Below are 25790 nucleotides of genomic sequence, written 5' to 3'. Positions count from 1 at the left end.
CTGCGATCCGCGTTTATAATTTTTTCTTCTCGACTTTTATCTATACCTCTCTCGCACCTGCGCTTTTTTTTGTCACTCGCTTGTCCGATACCTCTTTATCACTTCGGTTTTTGTTTAATTTTTTTTAATTCTTTTTTTTTTTTTGTTTGTTTAATCGACGCGAGAGCATACGCGCAATATCGTACGCTCTCGCGTCCTCCCCACGTCTCCTATTTTTTTTCTTCTAATTATAATTCCTCCTTTCTCTCTCTCTCTCTCCCACACAATATTTTTTTTTTTTTTTTGTTCACTTATAAGTTTTGCGCTTTATTTTACGTATCTCTGTTTGTTGCGTGTGCGTGTGTGTATATGCGTGTGTCATCATCATCGTTTATCAGATCATCGTCGTCAAAAACGCCTCTCTATCTCTCGTATATTTGTATAATAGGGAAATTTCTTCATATAATAGAATTCTCTCTCTCCCTCCGCGGCTTTACACACTATATAAGATACTCCGTTGAGCAGTCGTGTCGCTTTAACGTTCGACCGTCTAATCGCGAACGCACGCATTGTGTCAACCAGTCCATATACAGCTATATTTATAATCCTCGTATGAATCAATAATGAATAATAATAATAATGGTAGACGTTGAAATGAGAAATCCTGTCTTCCTGTCTACAGTGGCTTAATACAGAGTAATCCGTATAATGAAAACGTATAGTCTCCGTCGCTTACACGCATATCCTTCGAGTATAAGAAACGCCTCTCGCCGTCGTATACGTGTTACATAGATTGATATTTAGCTAGCGTATATAGGAAGGGGAGCAGCGCAGTGTGTGTGTATGTGTGTGCACTTTATACACCAGAATTGATTTTTCTCTCTCTTATCTCGGGCACACGCTCTGTCCGCGGGACCGTCCACGGACGCGCTGCGGATTGATCTCGTTACACACACACACACACACGCACACACACACTCCGAAGATTCTCAAGTATAAGTATACGTCTTCATCGGAACACAAAGAATCGAGAACAAAAAGTACAGACTTTATACACGGCGATCGGCTCAACAGTCGATTATACGTCTATAATATACGTCTCTATACGCGCAGCTCTCGAGTTTAATGTGTAATCTGTCTTTGGCACCGTGCCGTCCCTGTATCTCGGGATGTCACACCGATCGCCGGCAAAACAACAAAACATGAGAGGAAAAATCGTCGCCTCACATCGCATATACACGTTCACACAATAGTACAGAGCACATCGCGCGTTTGATTCGTCCGAAGGAAAGGAGCACGTGCCACTTGGCCTGCATACGGTCAAATTAAGCTCCGCGCACGTTTTTCTCTCTCTTTTTTTTTTTTTTTTCGAGGCTACACATACGTACACATCCTCCTGCGCGCGCGAGAGAGGCTGTATACTACTGCGCACGTGATGTGCTGAATAATTCGCGCGAGAGCTTTGGAGAAGAGGCTACTTTTTATTCGCGAGAGAATTATTCAGACACGATGCGGCAACGTAGTGTGTACAACGAATTGATATATCCGATGCATCGTGAATGTACATACGTGTGCAATAAATGTATAGTCGAAACATAATAATATGTATATTATCATATGTGTGTATGAGTACGGTATAACGAATGATTGAAAGGAAAACGTCTGTGCGGCGGCGATCATATATCCACTCGATCGTAAATATTTCATAGAGTAATGCAGTAATAACAACCGGCTTTTTTCTCTCTCTCTCTCTCTCTCGTTCGCGCTCGCTTTTTTTCTCTTTCTCTAACAAGTGTACTATCTTCCTCTCTTTCTCTTATCCTCTCTTCATTTAATTATTTACTTAAATTTGTTTTTTTTTTCTTTTACATCGTGACACGCGACTAGCGCCGTCACGATGACGAGTAAATGCTAATAATGTACGATTCGCCGTTTTTAAAATTATTATTTTTATTTATTTTTTATTTCGCTCCTATTATGCGCGCGACGTCGTCATCGCGCGCTGTGTTTATCATATCGCGCGCAGCGGCGTTTTTTGTTTGTACGTGTTTTGCGTGTATTATAATGTATTTCTTGTGCATAATAATAATTTCGATAAAAATTGCTAAGCGAGAGGTCGCTTCGCCGGGATTCCTGTCTTTATGTGTGTGTGTAGATTGTGCAATACGTGTATCATATATAACGTGTCATTCTGGAGATTCCGTTAAGTTCGATAAAAATATATAGAGCGCGTAATTGCGTGCGATAAACATTGCCTTTACGTATAGTGTATACGGAGAGGGAAAGTACGCGGCGAAACGATATACAGTTTGGTTTTTTCAAATCTTCTTACACGTGTTTATAATAACAACGTTCAATCGGTAAACGCGAGAAAAAAACACGAGGAGATCGTTTGTGCGAATTAATGCGTGTTTTTCGTTGGCGCACCAGAGAGTACAGCATCAGCCTATTACAATAGCTCACGCGAAACAAGGCTTTACATATAATTATGCTTTCTCTCTCTCTCTCTCTCTCTCGGTATACAAAAAACACATCGTCCCTCGCGAAAAAGAAGCGATCGATCGGCTTTCGTTCACAGAGCGCGTATGTGTGCCGGAAAACATAGGATGAAGTATATTCGCCGCTATCTCGAGTGTGTTTGTATGAGTGTGTGTTTTATTTTTTTCTTCACGTTATTATTATTAGTGTATTAAGTTTATCTGAACGAAAGGGAGAGTCGGGGAGCAGCGGAAAAGCCATGAAGCTTCCGCCGGCCCACGTCTCCCTCCGCGACGAGCACAACCGTCCGCGTCGTCGCTTTTCAAGCGTATTATAATTATCCTCCCCGCATCATACATCTCTCTGCTCTTTGAAAATCGATGTACAACGCGCGTGTCTCTGTGTGTGTATGCATGTCTAACGTTAACGGAGTCGATGATCGCGCTCACAGGTCGTCGGCCGAGTCCGGCTCGTTCGGTGCTGTAGGTGTACCCGCTGCAGCAGCTGATGAACTCGTCTGGCCGCTGGAACCCGTTGGTGCCTGGAGCGCGAGCTGCTGCTGTTGGCCGCCGCTCGACTCCGTGTTCCTTCGTCATTTGCTCTTCGGCTTCCTCAGCATCGTCGCCTGTGCGCGGTCGAGACAGATTTTTTTGGGTTCACTTTTGCCATTCTTTTTTAGCGTACTGTGTGGGTGTGTTATTTGTGATGTATATGATAGTCCGACTATGTATGCTGGTCGGATTACCATGTGTGTTTGGGTGTTTAATTTTTTTCAGATTTCCCAACAACGTTATAGCTGTGATATATTATATGATGTATGGAAGGTGGAGAGGCTGAGTGCGAAGCTTTCGTTCTGTGAGAAATCGTTTGCTGGCTGATTTTTTTAATGGTTAGCTAACTGATTTCTCGCAGAACGTTGGCTGTATGTAAGTATGTAATCTATATAGAAAAACAAAATTCATATCAGCTCGCGATCACACAGCATAATAGAGAGAGAGAGAGAGAGAGAGAGAGAGAGAGAGAGAGAGAGAGAGAGCGCAAATAAAGAGGCCAAACACAGTAAAAAAATACAGAGAAAAACAAAAATATTGGCATTAATTTAACAATTTATATGGTACATAGTTACGTGACAAACGATAGATACATACGTATACCTACTTAATGCACTACGCAAGTACTCGGCGCTCAAATAAATAGAAAATAAAACAATATATACTTGTAAAGAAAAACAAAACGTTATAAATACAGATACGTTACATCACTGATATACTAAAGTTAATACATACGCATGACTATGATGGTATATAAAGTACAACAGATCAGGTCCAAAAAAAAAAGAAATACAGTAGCGCACTTGGAAAAATCATCCTTTCGCAGCTAGCACATACGCGCCATGACTAGCTTTCTCGAATTGTATACAGATGCACACATATGTGTAACGAAAGATTACATACATATTTACAAAATCACAATGTCCAAAGCTTGAGAAAGGATAATAAGCCTCCAAATGCGAGAAATGCAAGTTCATACAAAATATACGGCTAATTAAATACAGGGTATGTATATAATGTATAAGTAATAATAATCGGTCTACGATAAAAGGGCGCATAAATAGAACGGCGACCTGAATGATCATCTAGGAGAGAAGGAAGGAGAGAGAAAGACAGAGAGAAAAGAGATAGAGAGAAAAAGAGCAGAGGGATAGTTCGACATCGTATATAATATACAGGAAGACTTTGAACCAGGGTTATACAGCAGTATAGGAAAAAAATCATCGTCATCGTCACGTGTGTAAGTATAAGCTTGGTGATAGAATAGCCAGTTGAGAAAAGAGAAAAGGAAAACGGCGTGTTGCGTCGTATGGACTTTTTACTCTACTGTACGCGCAAGTGACGGACATAATGGCATGTGTGGTAAGCGGATAATAGCCGGTATACAGTCTACGTGTATATGCGAGAAAAGCTTACGCGAGAGGGAGATAGGGTCTGCTGTGTATAACCCGACCACAAGTGGAGAGAGAAACTACTCGTGTGTTGCAGGCATGTACCAAAATGTAAATGTCGTCGCTGCAGGTGCAGTATGTCTGTAGATGCGTATGTGTATGTGTACGTGTCGGGAAAATCGTATGCGAGAATTTGCACTGAGAGATGGAGAGCGAAAGATATACATATATTGACTCGAAGTGGCAGGGTAGTAACCTTTTTTTTTTCCCCCATGGAAATTCTCAATAGCGAATTAGTCGTGCCTCTGCGATGCGTGCGCGCGTGAATTTTCATCGTTTAAGATATAGCTTCTCTAATATTAAACTATGTTATAATTTGTATACTTGATAAAAAAGCCAGAAGCTTCTAAAATTTTCGTAAATTCAACTCTCTCTATCGTAACAAGTCGGTATAGAATATACTTACTGAATACATAATATGATACACATCGCTATATAAGTATTCGATAAGCACGATCGTATTGATTTTCCCTTCGCACAGTAGCTCGAGAAGCGAATTCTCGTCGCGATTCGATCACTCGACAAAATGTAAAAGAAGAAAAAAGAACGAGCAACAGCCGCCGCTTCGATTATAATATATGGTCAACAACGTTTATTAAAGTTTTCTCTCTGTCAACTATAGTCGTCGTCGGGCGCGACCTACTTAAGTACGTAATATATCACCTTAATGCTTCTCGTTATTACAATAAACTCTGATATATATATATAGACGTTATAATTATACACCTGATCTCTATATAATACATATGCGCGCGTTAATGTGACTCTATAGAAAAACTGCAAGTATACACATGCGAGAGAGTCAACTATATAATCTATACGTGTCGAATATGTATAATAATGCAATATAATCGTATAACAATATAATATTGTATTCTCACACTAGGATACTACGATATGATCAATCTGTCGAAAAAACTATGACATCATGTAAAAATAAATCTTCGTACACGTGATTGTCGAAAAAGAGGATAAGGAGAGAGAACTTCCCTTGACTAGAATAATATGTCTAATATATGATTTATTTATATGTATACTTTGTTTAAAGCGGCTCTCCGTCTGACGTCATTTTTGCCGAGTGATCGTTCGCCCGAAAAAAAACGGTCGCATTTCATACCGCGCATGCAACGGACAACAACACTGTATAACATATTATAGCCACATGTGAGATCGAGAGTTATTCGCAAAGACACGTTGCGAGAGAAAAGGGGAGAGAGAGAGAGAGAGAGAGAGAGAGAGAGAGAGATAGGGAAGAGTGAAAGAATAACATGAGCGAATAGTTAAAGTATATAGCTTCGATGCGTCGCATCGCACGTATACATCGTTTCGTCATTCCAAACCGAGAAAAACGGCGCACGACGACGACCGCGGAAGCGACTTTCGCGTCAAACGGGGCGTCCACCTTTCGTTATATATTTATATTCTCTTTATATTTATACTTAGATAACGCACAGATATATATATATATATATTATATAGTGTATCGTATTTTGTACTCTGGAAAAATAAGCATATAGGACAATTAGAACATGTCGCTTTCATTGGCATCGTGTCGCGCGGACGCCCCGTGAGTCTCCACATGAAAATCGCCTCGCCGTCCATCTATACACTCTTTCGATATACATCGTTTTTCTCGGCCTATATATATATATCTTAAGCACGCGGTTTCCTCACTACGCAGTTAACGCCGAGCTTCTCGGAGTTTATCTTTGCCCAAAAAAACACTCCGAAAGGTTGAACCTCGCGCGAATAGGTCTGCGCGTGTGTGTATGATGTGTGCGTTCGTTAATCAGAGTATTTTATACATAGCGAGCCGCTCAACGAGAGTCGTATATATAATTTTTGTCTACAATTTGTAATTATATGAGAGGGGGGACGTTGGCTTTGGCATCTACTCGTCCGTGCTCTTGCCCCCCTCCCCGTTAGCGGGTAGGATCGACGGTTCGGTATTCCGACGCTTGATCTTATTTTTCTTCAACATGGTCGCCTGAAGTGAACAGAGGAACACACAAGGAAAGTTTTCATTAGTATACAAAAAAGAGAGAGAGAGAGAGAGAGAGTGAGAGTAGAAGAGAAGGTGAAAGAGACAGAATAGACAGTGCGCCTTAGGCGGGGGTGGAGCATGTACGCAACTTCGTCCGAGCATATCTGGTTTTTTCTGTTTATGGAACACGAAATGAACATAAGTATATATTAACGATGATTATTCAGTCTTTATCATTATTACTTTTTTTCACGTCAAGATAGCAACGCGTATACAGACTGAACACTCGCTTATCAGCGATGACTCACTTGAGAAAAACCCAAGAGCCTTTATTATATTTCGCGCGTATTGTTTAAACGAGCATTGTTTTCCGATGCTAAAAATATACCTGAGTGTGCATACATAATGCGCGCTTCCTCGATCAGCGCTAAATAAAATGAACTTTCCCAGCAGTGCGCGGCGGAACGCGCCGACTGCGATGCATTGTTCAACGTCACTGCTCTAATTTGCTGCTCTCGCTGCTGCTATAGCATTGTTTATTTATTTTTATTAAATCGTGTTTTCCTCGTAAACCAGTATGCCGTTCTGCGAGATATGCTGCGGGAGTTGAAGAGTAAGGGGGAAGTTTGCATTGATGCGATGTGAGCGTTGTAGGTTACGACACGTTCGAGAGATAATGGGACTGAGATGTGGTGAGAGAATATTGACACATGTATAGAAAGAGAGATAGAAACGAGAAACGAGGAGTGAAGACAGAACGAACGTGAGAGTGAAAAAGAGGGAGAAGATAGATAGATGTATCTACGAGGATATGTTAAACATACAGAGGATGCCTTTGGCGAAAAATCGTAACGTGCCACATTTAGATTAAAAAAAAAAACAGATAGTCCCTCGCTTTCAATCATATATCTCGAATTCGTATAGAGAAATTGCATAATTCGATAGGATCGGAAGCGAGGAACGTGAAAAGAGTCATCGGGAATGCCATTTACCTTCAGCGCGGATCTCAGTACGACGACGTCCCCGGGACTTTGCAGCCAAGGTTCGCCGTCCACTTGTACCGGGATGTCCGAGTGCAAGTGGATTTTTATGTGTCCGCCCTGTCGCATCAAAAAATCATCGTTAAATAGTTCAGAAATGTCTAGAGCTGCAACAAAGGCCAGTATAAATTCCAGATTATAAGCAAACCTGAGCTATCCGCATGCCATTGCGAAGCCCCGACTGAATTTGTCCGAGGTGAATGACGCCGGTGACGCCGACGACCTCCAGGATGCCGTCCCAGTGGTTCGGCTTGTTGAACTGATCCTCCTTGTCGGGACCCCAGGGATTGGCGCCGGAACCCCAACTGTTCGCAAGTAGACGCAGTCGAGTGTAGTCAGACCGAATGGAGTCCGGAGCTCGCCGATTATTACCTGAGAATGTTGAGGATGATGATGCCCTCGACCTGCGGTAGTTCGACGACCTTGCCGTCGACCTCGAGCCTGATCTCGCGATGCAGGTCTTTGCAGGGTTTGCGGCCGACCATCTTGCGCAGTCCCATTTTGACGTAGACGCTCTTATTGTGCAGTCGGCTGTTGAACTTGTTGGGGTTCTCCTCGCGCGCGTTGTGGAAGTCCAGGCACAGAGCTGCGTCCAGCCCAATGCCGAAGTAGTTGTTCATCACGTATATCTGCGTATTGTCTTCGCTAGTCGATCCTGCGACCACTGTAAAAAGCAAAGCAAACGCGTTCGATTAATTCCTCCGGCTAATCGTGGGTTTAAAAGAAAAACCTACCCTGGTTATTGGGTACGAGCGCCTGAAACTTGTCCTCCTTCTCCTCGGGATGAAAGACAACAGTCCACCTGTCTAGCCTAATCTCCTCCGCGTCTATGACGTCCCTCAGCAGACTGAGAGGATCCTCGCCGCCGGTGTAGCCCGATCCCCACCTTAGCACTCGAGCCAGGTCGTTGCCGGTACCGAGCGGCACGATCGCGCACGCCGGCGAGGAGCACTCGCTGTCCTGGCCGACGTTGTCCAGGCACTGTAGGACCCAGCCCACCGTGCCGTCGCCGCCACAGACCAGAATCTTGTAGTTCTTGATGTGCCGAAACACGTAGAGTCCGGGTAGCGGACCGCCGTTGTCCAGGTCGAAAACCTGGTACGGATTGAGCAGCTTGCGGAAGTTCGAGATGAGGTCCAGGCCCTGGCAGCCGCCCGACTTGACATTTACAAAAACGAGCAGCGGCTGCACGCCCGACGGCACCATGCTCGGCTCGATGCTCGGAAGCAGCATCACTGGTGAGAGATTAAAATCGATTTAGTACGACAGGGGCGCTAGGTATGACTAAGTATACGCATATACCCACCCAGGAGATGCTTGTCTTCGTATTTGGATTCGCGGAGCGTGTAGAGCGCGCGCACCGCCGTGTTGGAGTCCTCGTAAATTATCACCATCGAACCGTACTCGTAGTAGATCGGCCCGATCGAGGAGAACCTGTTCTCCCTGCCCAGGAACTCCATGAGCATGTTCTCGTACATGCGCTCGGAGAGTCCGGGCGGCAGGTTGCCAACGAACAGAGCGAGGTTCGGCCCGTGCGGGTCCTGCTTCAACTGGAGGTAGAACCGCATCAATTCCATTTGCCTGATCGAGTCCTTCCCCAGCAGCTTCACGATCTCCAGCGGCCGCTCGTCCCGCGTCAGCACTCGTTCCGTCACCGCTGCGACATTTTCCGCTTCATTAGCACACGCGCCCAGCTAAATATAGCACGTTATCGCGTGCAGATCGTCGACGCCCTTACCTCCGCGATCTAGGAGGATCTCGCTGCAGCGATAGTTCTCGCAGTTGTTGTTCTCCAGACCGAAGCGCAGGATCGCCTCTTTTATCAGGTCGGCGACCGTCGTCGACTCCGTCACGGAAACTATACAGAAGGCGTCCGACACCTGCAGCTTGCCCGGGTACACGCGCACCTCGCCGCTCTCCACATCCCTTGAAAAACGCGTTGTTGCATTAGTCTATTACCTAATGAACTTATTCTTTATTTCTTAAAAACGAAAGGTCGCGTGGGCTACTCACTTGTATCGCAGAAAGACAGCCGGACGTTTGGCTTCCTTGCGCGTCAGGTTGGAGATCGGCGTGGGATCGCACAGGGGTGTCTCCTCGTTCGTGTACAGGTCGGTCAAGTAAAAATTGCCTGCGACAAACAACCACGATTAATTATCGAAGCAAGCTTTTGAAGAGGAGTAACGCTACGCAAGCTCTGGAAGACAGTTACTCGGGTCCTTGGTAATGTGGAATGCTTGCAGTGCCAGCGTCAGGATCTGCTCGATCGTGGCCTGTCGGGACACGCTGATCACTCGGAATATTCGCCGTCTCAGGGAATTGCTGCCGTCGTATACTTTGATCATCTCTGAAAAATCGCCGTCATTAAGCCTCCAAGCAGGTGTACAAGTCCAAAACTCTCATAAACAGAAGACGCATACCTTCGTCTCGTTCCTTGTCGTCCTTATCCTTGCCGGACCGGGGATCTCGATGTGTCCCGGTGCTCGGCTGCGCCGCGTGCTCCTCGTTGTCCCGGCAGCGCGTGTCGCCGCTGCTGAACTCCTCCGAGATGCTGCGCGCTGCAAAACCGCCAGACATACGAGCCTCGAGTCAGTACGCGTCTCTTTCTTTCACCTCTCGTCTTTTTTTATCTATAGGCGTTGCCACGAGTGCAGCGAGCAGTTTTCGATGAAAACTGCCCTCTGAGCTTTAGATCGGGATCGCTGACTTTTTTAAATTTTAACTTTTACATTATTATTATGTCTCTCGCATGCTATAAAGGTCATCGCCTGCATCACTCGCATTCCCTTATCGAGCTTTTTTAAAACCCTCTGGGGTCATATAGAATAATGTATAGCTCGCATGCTGTATACGGAAAGTCTCTGGTCGAGAATTATTAGAGTGGAAAAATTTGATTACCTGAAAAGGAGCTTTATGTATATAATAACGGAGAAAAAAGAGAGAGAGAGAGAGAGAGAGTGTCTAAATTTTCTAGTCAAGCCGATGCAGGTTCACAATTACGTGTGGGTTACAGAGAAAAAGGGAGGAGTATGTATCTGTTATACAGTTATGGATTTTCATCAGGCGCCTTTTTTTTTTTGGACTATTTTCTGTTCAAGTGCCGAGTTTGCTCAGAGATGAAAAAGTTTCTTGCGCTTTAGTATACTTTGAATGATTATATTTGAGGTGAAGCGGGGCGTTATGCGACACGTTTATGTATAAACCAGTGCGTTTGTTCGTGTTTCAAGTTGAAAGTAGGCTTATCGAAACTTTCCAAATTAATTTTTCCTAGACAATAATTAATTATCGAAGTCAGCTCGGTGGAAGGAAGTCTTCGTGTAAGCCTTCTTAAAACACAAGGCACAATGGTATTTACTGGCGGATTTTATTGTAAGCAATTTACAGTATTTATATCGTATCTTTATGAAGCGAGTTTTAGAGTACAATTGCGATTGGAGTTTTTAATCATTCTTTATATTTAAACTTTTATTTATTTTATCATTGGACGTTTTTTAAAGACTGTTATATATAAAGGTGCTAGTGAATAACATTTAGTACACGAATATACGAGTAGATTTCGGAAAATGTGGGTATTTTCAAAAAGACAAAAGTTTTTCCGAAAGTTACTCATACGTCGGGCGCATAACAAAGACAAATGTGATTACAAAGTTGCGTGCTCGATCAAGAGTGTATGATACACTATTTATAGTGCGACACAACGAGCATTAATATATATATATATATATATATATATATATATATATATATATATATATATATCTCGTTTATAGAATGGGAACCACGATCTCTACGGGTGTGTAAACACATATGCAACATCGTCACATCTCCTCCGCGGGGGTTCATTATCATGGGGTTAACAATATCATCATTTCACTCAGTTCCATAGATTATATTAATGTAAAAAAACTCTATTATGTCAAATTCTTGCGGTTAATTGGTTGGTGGTTGTTGGTTTTAATGTTGGTGTTATTCGCACCTCTTACCCATGGCCGATAGTTATCTCGACGACTTATAGCGAAGCACATTGCGCAAAGCGGACAGTGGAGCATTCCAGAGCTGCAGACTGCGTCTATATACATTGAGGGTAGAGTAGTGACAATGAAGCTTTCTTTTCTTTTCTTTTCTTTCTTTCTTTCTTTTTTACGGGTAGTGCTATTATATACTTTCTTTTGTTTTTTGGCTCTCGCACTTCCATACGAGAGCGGCTGATCGGACGGAAGATGACGAAGAGAAGAGGTGGGTTTGTTTTGACTGTTCGTGCACTGAAGCGATACACATTGTTTTTTGCATGCTAAAACGAAAAGTGCCAGAGAGAGAGAGAAAGAGAGAGAGAGAGAGAAAACAAAAAGTAAGTCATAATATAACGGAGAAAATAATATATAATAGTCGCATAGAGTATAAAATAATACAAGGTTTAATAGAAGACGGATTGATGTAAAGCAAGCAAAAATAAATAATAGTTATAGAGGAATTTAATGTGCGGAGTTGATTGTATATTACAGAGAGCTGATGGTTTATGCATATGATATTGAAAGAATCTGTGCAGCCGCGACTTTTGTTATACAAGCATAGCGCGTTTCGCACTTCAAACACTATAATGCAGTGAATTATACATCGAAGTCGTCAATTAGCGTCGTATCATCGATACCCGAATGCGAAACACGTTGGCTTGCGTGAACTTGTGCCGATGTATATATATACGTCGATTGCCTGTATACACAATAGATATTACACTTATACTTATCCCAAAAGAACAGCTCGCGGTTAAAGGTATGAGAAATATTCTTTTCAAAGCAATTTTTTTTCGACACAAGACTTCCGCGGTCGGTTAGTGTGTTGGAGCAGCAAAAACAAAAGTAGAAGGAAAATTTAATATATGAATAATAATTCCAAGTACACAAGTACAGAGCACACGCACACACATGACTCGCCGTCGGCGCATCAGATATACAAAAGCGGCATCAAATCTACGAAAGCTGCGCATATCGTAAACGCAAGAGCAAACGAAAATTAGGTATACAAACACATCATATATAATAAATCTAAAAAGCGCTGCAATCGTCGGTCACTTCGGATTTTGTCCCACATAGTTATATTGCATCTAAGAAAAACAACGATATAATATATGTCAAGCAGCTGAAAATCCACACAACGGTCGGGCGCGCGCACCACTTCCTTGCACGTAATGGAAGGGACGACGCTCTCTCTCTCGACAAGTTATTATTTTGTAACAAAAAGAGACCGCAAGATGCCTATACAAAGATGCTCAGTGTGCTGATCTGTTTTCCGTGTACAAAAACTGCTCGCTCATACGGTGTTAGTTAGTGTGTATAACAATTTGCGCAAGTGAAAAACCTCCTCCAAAAACAAAAACAAAAACAAAAACAAAAACAAAAAAACAAAAGAAAAGATCATCAACCGCAAACCAAATGTGTATGCGTGTCCGTTTTAGTCGATATATTTCATGGAAAAACCAAGAAAAAAAAGAGTGGTAGTAAGTGGTAGTAATAGTAGTAAGTAGTAGAAGAACAAAAAAATCAATGCATGTCAGTATAGTGTATTGTGTGACTGTATGGTATACCTTCGACGTAGGGAGGGGAAGCATGACAATTTCCATGGCAGCTACGTGGCAAAACTAGTGAAAGCCGCCTCAAAGCCGCGGCCAGCCGGCGGCCCGTCCCCGCCGCGTCGCCGACACGTTCGCTCTCCGCAAAATCGAATTGCTCGCCGCTGTTCTCCTCTTTAATATCAGAGACACGAGGTTGCGCCAACACAGACAGAGAGAGAGAAAAAACAAAACAAAAAGGTAACAGTTGGTTCATTCTATATGCTGCACACACAATTAAGGCTGTATGGCTTTTTTGCTCGGCTGCCCTCTCGCCCGCGCGACATTTTCCTCCTTTCCTTTTATTTAGAGGGGCGGGGGGGAAACCCTGAGCTAAATCCAACTTAAAAAGAAGAAGAAGAAGAAGAAAAAAAGGACACATAAATAATTCGCAGTTATATGGCTCGCAAACCGACGAGCGGTATATACACTATAATGCAGCGTCATCAATTTCCAAACTAGCCTCGTTTCGGGGAGCGCTTAGCTCTCGTCAAAAATTAACGCCGCTCTCGCTACTTCAACGCTCGTGTCTGCCTGTGTACGTGTCTTTACGTATATATACTGCGAGCGCACACATACTGCGATATCACGTACACGGAGAGAGATAGAGAGAGAGAGATAAAAAAACTTTCACCTGCGCTAGGGCTTGCCGCCGCTGTAAAAGCGCGCGAAGTAACGACACTTGAGCGCAGATCGAGCGTACGCTTTAGAAAAAAAGACAGAGGGCGAGAGAGAGAGAGAGAGAGAGAGAGAAGATAAAATAAAGAGGCGCAGCGAGAAAGAGTAAAAATAAAAAAAAGAACGTGTGTGTGCGTGTGTGTGGAAGGTGGAGAGAGAGAGAGAGAGAATAAAACAAAAACAAAAAAAGGAAGAAGAGCAGCAACAACAACGTGACCCAGTTGGCAAGAATATTTCTATACCTTTAATCGAGCCGTATATTGTGTGTGTGTGTGTGTGTGTGTGTGTGTATAACTTGCAATATGCACGAGACACACAGATAAGACACGACTTTAACATTGTATACACGTATAATATAATAGATATAGGTATAATAAACGTGACTTCAAAAGCTTCCGAGCTCCGCATGTGACACTTCGTTCTATAGATATATCTGTACAGTGTATTATATATTCATAAATATTTACAGCGAGATAGGGGGCGGGACGAGACGAGATTTTGTAATGTGTGTGTGTGCGCGCGCGTGTGTACCCCCGCAGTCGTCATGTGCGGCTATTCTATAGCTTTTCTCCTTTTCACTACGTATACATACGCGATGTGCTGCGCCCAAAAATCGATGACGACGGCTTTTATCGTACCTCGTGCATATAAATTTGCAATTTTCGCTGCTGCTCGCTGCGCGCGTCTTTTGAAAAGTCCTTCTCTGTGTGTGTGAGCTTTTTCATGGAAAACTTTACAATTTAAAAAAAAAAAAAAAACACGACACTTATTTTTAGACGATGCGCGCTACTCATCCGTCGACCTAATTTAATTTTTCTCATATTTCTTTTTGTCTCGAGCTCCGAAATATACCGCTTCTTTTCACCGCGTGATATATCTTACACGTATTCGGATCTTGTTTGCATAAACGTGTGCGTCTATATATTAAAGAGGTTGGGTGAAGAATTTTCGCTATCTCGTATGCAGTGGTACAACTGCAAGTTTGTATTGAAACGTATGCAGTATACGTAATCAGAAGCGAAAAGTGAAATCGAGATGTGTAAGCAAGTCAATTCAAGCAGAATCAAAATAATCGCAACCTATGGTAAAAAAACTCAAAGTAATAAAAAGCTAATATAAGTGAACGGAAGTCAAAAGATTGTACAAAACTATAGTATACACAGTCTATGTGTGTCAAGCGTGTAATATATACTTTTAAAACGAAACAATGCACTGACAAAAAAACTTTCGATTCTCCCCTGCGAATATCACAGCGTTCTAACACTCCTCTAAAGTGTCCGTAACTCGAAACAAAAAAAAAAAAAAAAAGGTGTGTGTAACAAGTGTGTGCGAGCATAAACCCTGGGTGTTACGACCGTTTCCCGCATCTCTATATGTACACGGCACAACGCGATTTTTCACTCTGCCGTTGAATCTCAATCCTCTAGCGCCGGAGCGCGCGAATAATGAAAAGAAAAATGCGTTTCGGGAGACTATACATTATACGGTCTATATATAATATATAAAGATATAGAGAAGAGAGAGAGAGAGAGAGAGTAGCGTATAGAGCGATGCCAAAGTGAGTACTCACGCGCCAGGATTTCTTTTCGGCGCACTTGCACCCCGATTATGGCCTCCATGGGTACTTCCGTCCGTGGAATGCTGACCGCGTGGGGCGGCAGGTAGATCGGCTCGAGCATGCCGAAGGTGCACTCCTCGGGGATCTCCCTGTAGCAGGCGGCATGCGACTGCGAACCACAAGAATCTCGGTCAGACTTTCGCTTCCGGGAATTATACAGGGCGCACAAGTAGGAGCCTCGGGCTCGCGGAGAGTTTTTAATAGAATTGTAATAAAAAATTTCAAGTAGTAAGGGTGAGCGTTCGGTTGGCCGCCTATATTTTTTCATCCCTTTACTAACCGTCATGCCACACCACTCGCATCGATAGCCGGCCAGGCACTCGACGGAGAAGCAGGTCTTTCTGCACAGGGCACACTTGGAGGTGCTCGGAAGGTTTCCCTCTCGCCAGTGATGCGTGTGCTTCACCGACGACAGATCCTTGCCGGGCAGGTACGTCGCGTTCTCCTTGCAGTCCGCCACCGCAAAGTCCTGGCATTCCGTGTGAACGTAGTACTCGCATACTGCAACGATTTCATTATAATATGTACGTGTATCTCCGTAAATCCTAGTTTTAAACGCAGCTGATAATACTCACTTTCGCAGTGTATGGACAGATTGTCATCGAGCCGCTTCCGACAAACGTTGCAGAATTTCTTCCTGTGGTGTACCGGCTCGGACCAACAATGCGCCACCGGGTTCTGAAAAGCCGAGGAAAATTTTTCATTATATACGTATACGTATATGGCCCTGGAATTGTGCCTGCTAAAGCTTTGAAATTCGCGGGCCGTTAATAATTAAACCGCGGATTAAATTTTTCACGATCGGCTACTATTCGTACACGTAAAGTTATACGAATTCTTCGAATTCTCGGATATGCATATACACACAATAATGATGATGATGTGAAAATAGTGTAGTAAAAACGTTACCTTAATGAGGTTTGCCGAGATGCTGGAGCAGGGAGAAACGACGGTCTTGAGACAGCGCTCGTGCACCACGAAGTTGCAAACTGAAAGCAAACGTCGTTCCGTTGATTAATGTCCAAAACACACATGGCATATTATATACGAATCGCTTATACACAGCCCTGACCGAGAGAGTATTTAAATTTCGGCCCGTCGCTCCGGCCGAGTGTTTATCAATTGTTTCCCGAACCGCTTAAAATACAAAGAAACTCGCGATCGTTTCGAATTAAAATCGTCGCTTTCGCACCTCCAAGCGCCTATTCACACACATAACCGATCCTACTGAAAACGCTTATATTTGCAATAACTTTCCCGACCGACATATCGGTCCCGAAACAGCGAGCGAATTCAGCGAAATAAGCGCGGCGGCGGTCATAAAACAATCACAAAAGAATCGTCTCGCGATTTTTCCAAGCTCGCACACATACACGCGGGAAAATTTCACGCTCGGCTGCGACAAACATTCATGCGCGCAGTGCGCCATATAGCGCCGTCGCTAGTATATCTTTGAGCGAAGGCGCGACGGAAACGTCAGGATTTTCAAAGGGGCCTTTGAGTGTGCGCGCGAGAGCGTGCATATACTTGTATACATGTATACGTTCAGCTCTCGTTCTCTCTCTCTCTCTCTCTCTCGGGGGAAGGGAATTTATTGACAATGCTTATGTAGGCCGGACTATTGTCGCGGCGTTTAACGCTATTAAAACACGAGAGAGAGGCTTGTCTAAGGTACAGCCTCTTCCGCTGACACTCGCGATTCATTCAATACTCGGCTTATATATATATATATATATATATATATATATATATATATATATATATATATATATATATATATATATTTAGAGCGCTGTCTCGCGCCGCAGTAGTGTCGTCCGGCTTTTATTCCTCGCTCGAGCGAGAGAGATGCGCGGTTAGCTCAAGTACACTTTTTAAGCGGTTGAAAATTCACGCGGCGCACGTGGCCCCGCGAAGCATTGTCTCCTTCCTTCGTGTTCCCAGCCATCTTATACATTCTATCTGTAACTTCATTAGAACGAATAATCAAGTCCATTAGTGCGCGAGCGGAGGAGATGGTTATAACGTGGCCGCGACGGCCCATGTAAAAATGAACTCGCTCGTTCCCGCAGCTCCATTAAAGCGAATTTTCGTATTTATAACCCGAAGCGCGTCTGGCGAGCGGGTATGGTTTATTTTCGGAGAGCGAGGGGAATTTAGTGACTTTTTCGCCGAGCGATTATACGTACTGCGGAATCAAGGGCTGTAACTTTAACGAGAGGGCGAACAGCGAGGAGGAGTAGACGGGAAAGAGTAAAACTAGTTACAACTATACGGAGTCGAATTAATTGGGACGTTGTGCAGCGCCAGCAGCCAAGTAGACGTCTGACTAGACCGGCGCTACTACTACTTGCGCGCTACGACGAGTAAGCATCAGATATTATGTGCAGCATAGCGCTTTCCCATTACATCGTTGCTAAATTTAGCCGCTGTGCGCGTTTTTATCAACTTTACACGTCCTCCTCCTCCTCCTCCTCCTCCTCCTCGTCTCTGCCTCGTCGCGCTGCAAAGTTTAATTCATGTTTCTGTCAATAATCGTATAATGCAGAAACTCGCCCGCGCTCTCGGCTATTGATAAACTGCCGCGAGAGAGTAAACCGAACCTGACGTGTCTTCTCTCTTATACGCGCAGTACGTATAATATTTTATTTAAACTACAACGATTATCATCCCACTTTTCCTCGAGATACTCGCGTGAAACGGCAGACACGCAAATTAGGTAATGAGCCCGAGCGCGCGGCTGAGGAGCATAAATATACATAATGAAATTCATAGGCGTATAAGGTGTACCGTAGGGAGAGTGGGAGAGAGAGAGAGAGAGAGAAACTCGAGTTTGTCCGCGCGCGCGCGCGCGAGTAATGATGTTAATGAAAATTAGGTCAACCCTTAAAACCAGCCTGTGTGTGTGTGTGTGTGTGTGTACGTCGGCGGCGGCGTATATAGTCGATGCGGCCAATTTCGCGTGTAGAGCTGCTTTCGTCGTCGCCGCGGACACACGAGCCTCGCAATTTACGCGTCGGTATGAATAATCGGCCTACACGTGCGTGAGCGTGGGATACGAGTCTTCTAACAGAGGATGCGAGAGTTTTAATCGAGCGATTCTTCGGAGAAACAGCGGCCGTGTAGACGGCTGATGCAGAGAAAATTTCTCCGGGATATCCCGATGAGTCATCGGGGAATGTATCGGTGATATTTTCGTTGGCATCGGTGTGTTTACCCTGTGAATAATTACAGATCCGATCAAGTTGGCGACATCGCGGTTCGTTTAGAAATAAGCCCGAGCTTGTCTAACGCGATAATCGTAGCATCGGATTCCGATGATTATACGCCGCTCATTAAAGCCAGCCCTCTATACTCGCACCTCTGAAAAGAAAGTCCGATAGATCGTCGCTATATATAGCAGAGGAAAAGAGAGCTGAGAAGGAGCATCGGCTCTTCCTCCCTGTATGTGCAGCGCGTGTTTCCGCTTCTTAAAAATAAAGCCCGACCTTGATTAACGCTCTACCAAAGAGAGAGAGAGAGAGAGAGAGAGAGAGAGAAAGGCTATAATACAGAAGCAGCCGCTCGTATATTTATAAACATATAATGAGGGCGTCGACGACCGCGTTCTTTATTACCGAGTTTTGTAAACTCTCGGTGTCTTGTGTGCGCGCGGACGAGACTATATATTATTATACGTTATGTCTGCGTGTACGTATGTGTGTGTGTGTGTGAAGGATGCAGAGAAGCGAGGGATATTAATAATCAATGAGCTAGTTGCGCGCGATGCACACACGAGCCGTGTATAATGCAGCGAGAGAGAAAAATTATATACACGCGAGGGACGGTCTTGTACAGGATTTTTTAGAACAACCAGTAGAGGCTAATCGCGTGGGTTTTTAGAGTCAAGGATTGCGTTGTGTGTACACGAGGATCTAATTTTTTTTCTCCCTTTCAACATTTAATTCTGCTCGTCCGGGATTTCTAGGTATGCAACCTCGCTTATAACGACATATTCGCCGAATCGAATGTACGCAGATACATGTAGTATACACAGAAAGAGAGGAGTCTGCGGAGGACAGTTCGATTACGCTTAAAAACAGCTCTCGCCGCAGTTTCGAAACTTCCATATCGCGCCGGCGCTACTTCTTGACCGGATTGGAATATCCCTCTCTTCGATTCTCTTTCAGCCCGAATTTCCCCGCAAACGAGAACGAAGTGTGTGCATCGGCTACTCCTGTGCAATATTCACGTAGAATCGCTCGTATGCGTATTAGATTTATGCGAGATAAGCAGCTAGATCGTGAAAAAGGCATCAGCGAGCTTGCAAGCTTCGGCTACTCTGCTGCTGGCTCAATTAACAAAGCATGAAAAATTCAATAATTAGCCGGGCCACAGAACACGGACACACGGAGTGAGAGACGAAACAACGTCGTCATATCCGCAAGAGCTTCCAAGCGCCTGTATACACACACACACTCAAGCGGGAGAGAGAGAGAGAGAGAGAGAGAGAAGCCACACGCTGAATCGTATATTCTCTCTCGCTTTTGGGCAGCTGCGCGCGCGAGTGAGAGAGAGAAAGCTCTTGCACACCACCACCCCCCACGATCAATGCTTACAAGAGCAGCGGCGACGTCAGCGCCCTCTCTCTCTCTGTCATCCTTTTTTCTCTCTCTCTCTCTCTCTCTCTCTTTCTCTCTGGGTTACGCGGACGAATAGCTGCTGCAGCAGCAGCAGCGGCGAGAGAGGCTGTGTGTAACCGTTCGTCTTTGAGACACACGCGCGCGTGCGGCTGTGGGCCGATTGATTTTTTCTTCCGCCTTTTTCCTCCTCTAATATACACACACCCGACGGCGAGACGCAAACTCTCGCGCGCGCTTTCGGAATGTATAATACTTACACCGTACGCACAGCATCGTTATATATATATATATCGATTTCGTTATCTCTATACCCGAGTCCAGCAGCAGCGCGGCTGGCGCGCACACAATTGTAGTTTAAAAGTTGTAAACTGCCGAGGCGCTTTGAAATTCCCTCTCGATTTTTCAGCCGCGCGCACGTTATAACACGCGGGTGCAGGAAATCCCCGAGTATTCTTTCGAGTTATGACGTAGAAGAGAGAGAGAGAGAGAGAGAGAGAGCTTGCGGCCGGAATGTTTTGAGCGCGGCAGTCTGGGCGAGAGAGATTTGACCTACTTTTCCCGCGCTTCGTTCATTCATTTCCCTCCTCCTCCTGAGCTGCGCTTTTCCGCGCATACAGACGTGAAAATTCGTGTAACGCACGCGAAAGAATCAACTCGTCGACGACGACAAAGCCCAGCCGTATGACAACAACGAGACGCCCAAGAAGACAGCAGCGGCGCATACACACACACACACACACACACACACAGAAACAGAGAGAAAAGCAGTGGCAGCGGCTGCAGTACAGCGCTGAATGAGCACTTCCCATTCATCCGCGCTTGGAGGTCAGCCAGTTTTGCGGGCTGCGATGGCGTGTCTCTCTCTCTCTCTCTCTCTCTCTGTCAAAGAGCGACCTGAATCGTCGTCGGCGACGGCGGTGGCTTTCTTTCTCTCGCTACCGAGCTGCTTTAATTTTGGGAATCGGATTTTCCAATTATGCACGAGGCATCTCTCTCTCTCTCGATCGAAGCCTTTGATCGAAGCGAGTGTCGATTCTAAGACCGAAAGAGAAGTAGGGAAAGAGAGTTGGTTCTCTAAAAGAAGAACGAGACTCCTCTCGAGAGCGAGAAAGCCGGAACGGGGACTAAAGAAGCTGTCGCCTAATTAAGGCGCCTGCACTGCCGAAATACTGCCGTGCGCGCGAAAATATCGAACGAGTCGAATTCCGCGAGCTCGTTACTTTAAGCGCGATTATAAAGCGTAACGGCAGCAGCTCGTCAACGAGGTGTGTATGAAACAGCTTCCCGAAGCGAATCAATGTATGCGCAAGCTCTCGTTTTAGCTCTCTCACCCCTCGCCCTTCAAAAGCGTCGGCTGTTCTGCCACACAAGCGTAGCTTATATACCCACACACGTCGCTCGCGGAAGGGAATAAGGATTAAAGTGCCGGCGCTGCACACAACGCCTCGATGACTTTCGTCTACATGGCCTGTTAGCTAGGCTGCTGTTGTTTTACAAGTATCCTGAGCGACGAAAACAAAATAGTAAGGAAGAAGAGGGTGTCTCTCACCTTCGCAAATGTATCCCTGCTGTATGATGCCCCAGAGCATGTCGGTGCAGCTGTGGCAGTAGGTCGGCTTGTGGAAGGTCTTCTTGGCGAAGGTGTGCCCGTGTCCGACAACGACTGTCGGCTCGAGCTGCTGCTGCAGTTGCTGCGGCTGCTGTTGTGCGAGCGCAGCTGCAGCAGCAGCAGCAGACTGCTGAGCCTGACTCGTCGTTGGGGGCCCCTGGGCCGCCATCTGCTGCAGCGTAGCAGCTCCTGGGCCAGCGCCGCTCCCGCTGCCGCCGCGCTGGCGCCTCTCGCGCCAGATCTTCACCGTGAGGCCGCCGATCCAACTACGCTACCTCGCAAGCACACACCCCCCGCCTCCTCCTCCTCCTCCTCCTCCTCCTCCTCTTCCTTAATCTCAGCAGCGAGCTCCTCTGTGTTTTTCCTCGTTGCCTCGGCTGGTCGACGCGGATTCCACTAGAAGCGAGCCCTCTTGTGCAGCATCCTGCATCGCGCGCGCGCGCGCGCTCCGGCAGATCTCTCTCTCTCCCTCTCAGCTCTCTATTATGTAGCTATCACTATTATTACGAGGCACACACACGATCGCGCAATCTCTCTATGCCCCTATCTATCCGCAGAGGAGTGCGCGCAGCGTACGTGTGTGCGTGAGCGACCACTGCTGCTTGTCTGCGATGGGGGACAGCGGCGACGATCTATTCACATGACGTAGTGCAGGTAGCTGCGGTAGTAGTAGTAGTCGTAGTAGTAGTAGTCGTCGTCGTCGTGGTCGTCCGTGCAGTAAGCGGCTGCTACGGCGCTACTACGTGATCTCGGAGTAGCCGCAGGCGAGCGACATCGCGAGGCCGGCTGCAGGTACTGCTCGAGCCCCGCTAGCGATGCTCCAGCACTGGACTGCGGCTGCAGCCGATTCAAGCCGCTGCAGCGAGGAGCCCGACTCTCAGCTGCTGCTTCTGCTGCTGGGACGAGCTGCTGCTGCTGTTGCTGCTGCTGCTGCTTCTTCTGCTGCTGCTGCACTTGTCCGAGTACTGCTGCCTCATCGTGATGTTGGCCACTGCTGCTCCTTCTTCGTCTTCTTCTTCGTTCCCTCGTTACTGGCCAGCTAATCATATCGCGTCGTCTCGCGGCATCGGCAACATTAAGCGCGCACTTCCTCTCACTCCCCAGGAGCTGCTACTGCCGGGCTGCTCACCATGGCTACTGCTCTCTGCTCTCTCTACACCTCTCGCTCTTACGTGTCCGAGGGGAAGAGAGAGAAAGAGAGAGAGACAGAGAGAGAGAGAGAGAAGACGCACTCGATGGCTGCTCCGCAACTGCTCTCTCTCTCTCTTTCTCGCTGGCGCTCTACGCTCTCCGTGTATAGTATGTATAGTGGCTGCTATCCGACGATGCGCGCGCTCGCTCCCCGCCGTCCCCGGGTCTCGTCTCCGGCGCGCGCGCACCTCGACAAGTGCGTGCGCACGACGCTCTGTCTTCTTCTCTCTCTCTCTCTCTCTCTCTCTCTCTCTCTCTCTCTCTCTCCCTCTCTGATGTGTGCGAGAGACCCGGAGAGGGGGCGGCGTCCGGAGCTGCGGCGATGCTCTTCTTCTCCTGCTGCCGCTGCTGCTGCCGACTCCTGGACAGAGACACACAGAGATATTGTATTAGATACACTACTGGCTTTCGTGCGGTCGTCTGCTATACACTGGACATTGCGCTTGCGCGCGAGGGGAGCGCTGTCGGGGCTACTTCTGCGCCGGCGTTAAGGGGAGGGGGGATCGTGTTTTTCACTCGGGGATGATTTTTTCGGGGGAGAGAGGTTGGTTTTCGTGCGGTTCGGATCGATTTTTGATACGCGACTATATGGACTCGGATATGTCGATGTTATGCGCGCACAGCTGAGGTCTGTGTGTGTGTGTGTGTGTGTGTGTGTGTGTGTTACCAGCCCACTTGAATCTTGGCAGGCTATACGCCACTTGTTCCGCGTGCAGTATTGTATACAGCCGAGATCAAAGATCGCTCGACTGTTACTACTTGTTTGTTTATAGCACTCGAACGCGTTGTACTACTGAAAAGCCATTATGCGCGCCGAGTAGTAAAATGCTACAAGCTCGCAGCTGACGGCCGTCGCGATCTCGAAAACAATGCAAAGAAATCTCTCTCTCTCTCTCTCTCTCTCTCTCCTCCACGAGCCATTGAGCTCGCTGGAAAGCGACAATCCTTAACCTTTCTGGTGGGGCGAGAGAACGAGCGAGACGGAGAGATACGATGCGTGTATATAGGTATACACGGAGCTGGGGGAGAGAAAGAGAGAGATAGCGCAGAGAGAGAGAGAGAGAGAGAGAGAGAGAGAGCAGCGCCACAGCAGAGCGCACGAGCGAGCGAGCGCGCACACAATACAAATCAATAATGCTTAAAGCGACAGAATTAGAAACGAAAATTTCGCAGCCACTCGGCGCACACACGCACACGACACGCGTATTATACCCCGCGTCTAAAATTCCAGCGAGCTGTCATCCCCGGAGGGAGTGTGATAGAGCTAGTTATAGGTATATATATAGACTGTATAACGAATGCGGGACAGCTGCTGGAAGAGTGTGAGAGAGAGAGAGATAGAGAGTGACCCGATGTATTTTCAGCGGGTGTGTCACGCAGGTGCGTGCGACACACGAACGCGCTCCCGGGCTAATTAAGGATTTTTCATTTAATCTCCCGTATACGTCTGTTATACGCGTGAGTGTATAAATATAGAAAAGTGGCCACCGCGAGGATGGGTATGGACAGTAGCACACAGACACAAGGGCGTCGACAACACACACACACACGCGCGCGCGCGCGCGCCTTATTACCGTCCACTTTGGCTAATAGCTGCCCGCGCGATGATAATGCACGCACCGAAACGCGAACAAGCGAGAGACTTTATTAAACTTTATTATACGCCGCGCACACAGGACGGTCTATTAGCTTACGTAAAAATTTCGACGACCGCGAGCGCTTTCTCGCGCGACACGCGCGTTATTTCGGTCAGTTGTGTGCTCGTCGCATTCACCACTCGTTCACTGTGTCAACCAGGCCGCCTCAGCGAGATCCGCGCCACCATTAAACTCTCTCTCTCTCTTTATCTCTCTTTCTCTTCCCCCTTGTGGAAAGTTATTAAGGCGAAATTCTATGCGCAGTATACAGCAGCACCACCACCAGCACGTATATAAGCAGATTCGAATAGTAACTACGTAGCCCTCTTATGGTGTATACCTCTCGACGACGGCTCCAGCAGAGCGAGCTGCACCCGGTGAGAGAGCTACAGCGGACACACTGTGTCGGCGACTTTTCCCCGAGACACACTGCTCTTTCTCTCTCTCTCTCTCTCTCTCTCGTTCACGCGCGCGCGCGCGCGCGAGGGGAGAAGGATGGAGTCACAGACACACACACACACACACACACAGAGTCGCCTGCAAAGTTATACGCCGACTCGATGGCACATATATATTTAGACCCGCGCACGCATGAGCAGAGAAAGCTCGCAGGCGCTGCTCTCGACGCGCGCGACCCGCGAGGGCTTCCATGTGTTTGTTGCCGCATATACGTGTTACACATGTGTATATACGAGCGCGAGAGGGATAAGGTAAAAATAGAGAGAGAGAGAGAGAGAGAGAGGGGCCGGAAACGCAGCAGCAGAAGCAGCGGCGGCGGCGACAGCAGCAGCCGTGGGAGAACAAGAGAATAGGTTATGTAGGTAAATAGAGATGGGAGAGCCGAGTGCGCGTGTATAAATAAAAACGCGAGCGTGTGTGTGTGTGTATGTGCGCCGGCGCAGAGAGCGATGACGTCACGGATTTTCGGAGCTGCCCCTCTGTACCCGCGCAGTATAGCATAGCAGCTCGATGCTCACGTCCCTTTTCGTTATATACACGCGCGCCAGGCTCTCTCTCTCTCTCTCTCTCTCTCTCGCTCTGAGATATCCCCAAAGGGCCACACTTCACCGACACGAGGAGGAGTGTATAGTTGTATGCCCGAGAGCGTATATACAGCGTATGTGGAGCGTTGTCTTGCACAGTCGGGAGGAATTATGATTTTCTCTGTACTGTATACTATTGATTTTTCGAAATCGACGTAATCGATCTCGCGCACAGAGCGGCCTGCGAGTGGAGAGAGAGAAAAAAAATTAAAATTAAAAAAATTAAATTCGGAAAAGCGAATTCGCGCGCAAACGAGCTCAGATCACGGAAGGACCTCGTAAAAATGGAAATAAACGCGGAGGA

General features: G+C 46.3%; 1 protein-coding gene across 9 annotated transcripts; it reads right to left on the bottom strand.

Moving 5' to 3' along the window:
- Positions 1–263: 263 nt before the first annotated feature.
- LOC100121318 (diacylglycerol kinase theta) lies at positions 264–24970 on the bottom strand. Of its 9 annotated transcripts, none has more exons than XM_031924888.2 (17): positions 24784–24970; positions 21556–23167; positions 16294–16373; positions 15960–16062; positions 15665–15885; positions 15337–15493; positions 13065–13223; positions 9904–10041; positions 9696–9830; positions 9497–9614; positions 9222–9409; positions 8790–9140; positions 8218–8718; positions 7856–8147; positions 7632–7788; positions 7436–7543; positions 264–6446 (listed from the first exon to the last, which is right to left on the bottom strand). In XM_031924888.2, exons 2-17 carry the CDS (start codon positions 21782–21784, stop codon positions 6351–6353), a joined length of 3033 nt encoding a protein of 1010 aa, XP_031780748.1. In that variant the 5' UTR covers positions 21785–23167; positions 24784–24970; the 3' UTR covers positions 264–6350. The 9 variants fall into 9 exon arrangements, with proteins under 9 accessions (XP_031780748.1, XP_008204918.2, XP_031780749.1 ...); XM_008206696.4 differs by having other exon boundaries at positions 264–3082; XM_031924889.2 differs by lacking the exon at positions 13065–13223 and adding an exon at positions 11460–11552.
- Between the last annotated feature and the right edge of the window lie 820 nt (positions 24971–25790).

This window comes from Nasonia vitripennis, chromosome 2 (assembly GCF_009193385.2).
Source record: "Nasonia vitripennis strain AsymCx chromosome 2, Nvit_psr_1.1, whole genome shotgun sequence".
NCBI classification, from domain to species: domain Eukaryota; kingdom Metazoa; phylum Arthropoda; class Insecta; order Hymenoptera; family Pteromalidae; genus Nasonia; species Nasonia vitripennis.
The sequence above is the reverse complement of the archived record's forward strand: the minus strand, read 5'-3'. Positions and strand labels throughout refer to the sequence as shown.

What these genes read in the sequence shown, in the direction of transcription:
- LOC100121318 (XM_031924888.2), bottom strand. Translation starts at nt 21,784, where the DNA reads ATGGCGGCCCAGGGGCCCCCAACGACGAGTCAGGCTCAGCAGTCTGCT. An exon ending in GCGAGTGGTGTGGCATGACG is followed by an intron (nt 15,494 to 15,664) that starts GTTAGTAAAGGG and finishes TGTGGTTCGCAG; the next exon opens with TCGCATGCCGCCTGCTACAG. An exon ending in GCTGTCTTTCTGCGATACAA is followed by an intron (nt 9,410 to 9,496) that starts GTGAGTAGCCCA and finishes GCGTTTTTCAAG; the next exon opens with GGATGTGGAGAGCGGCGAGG.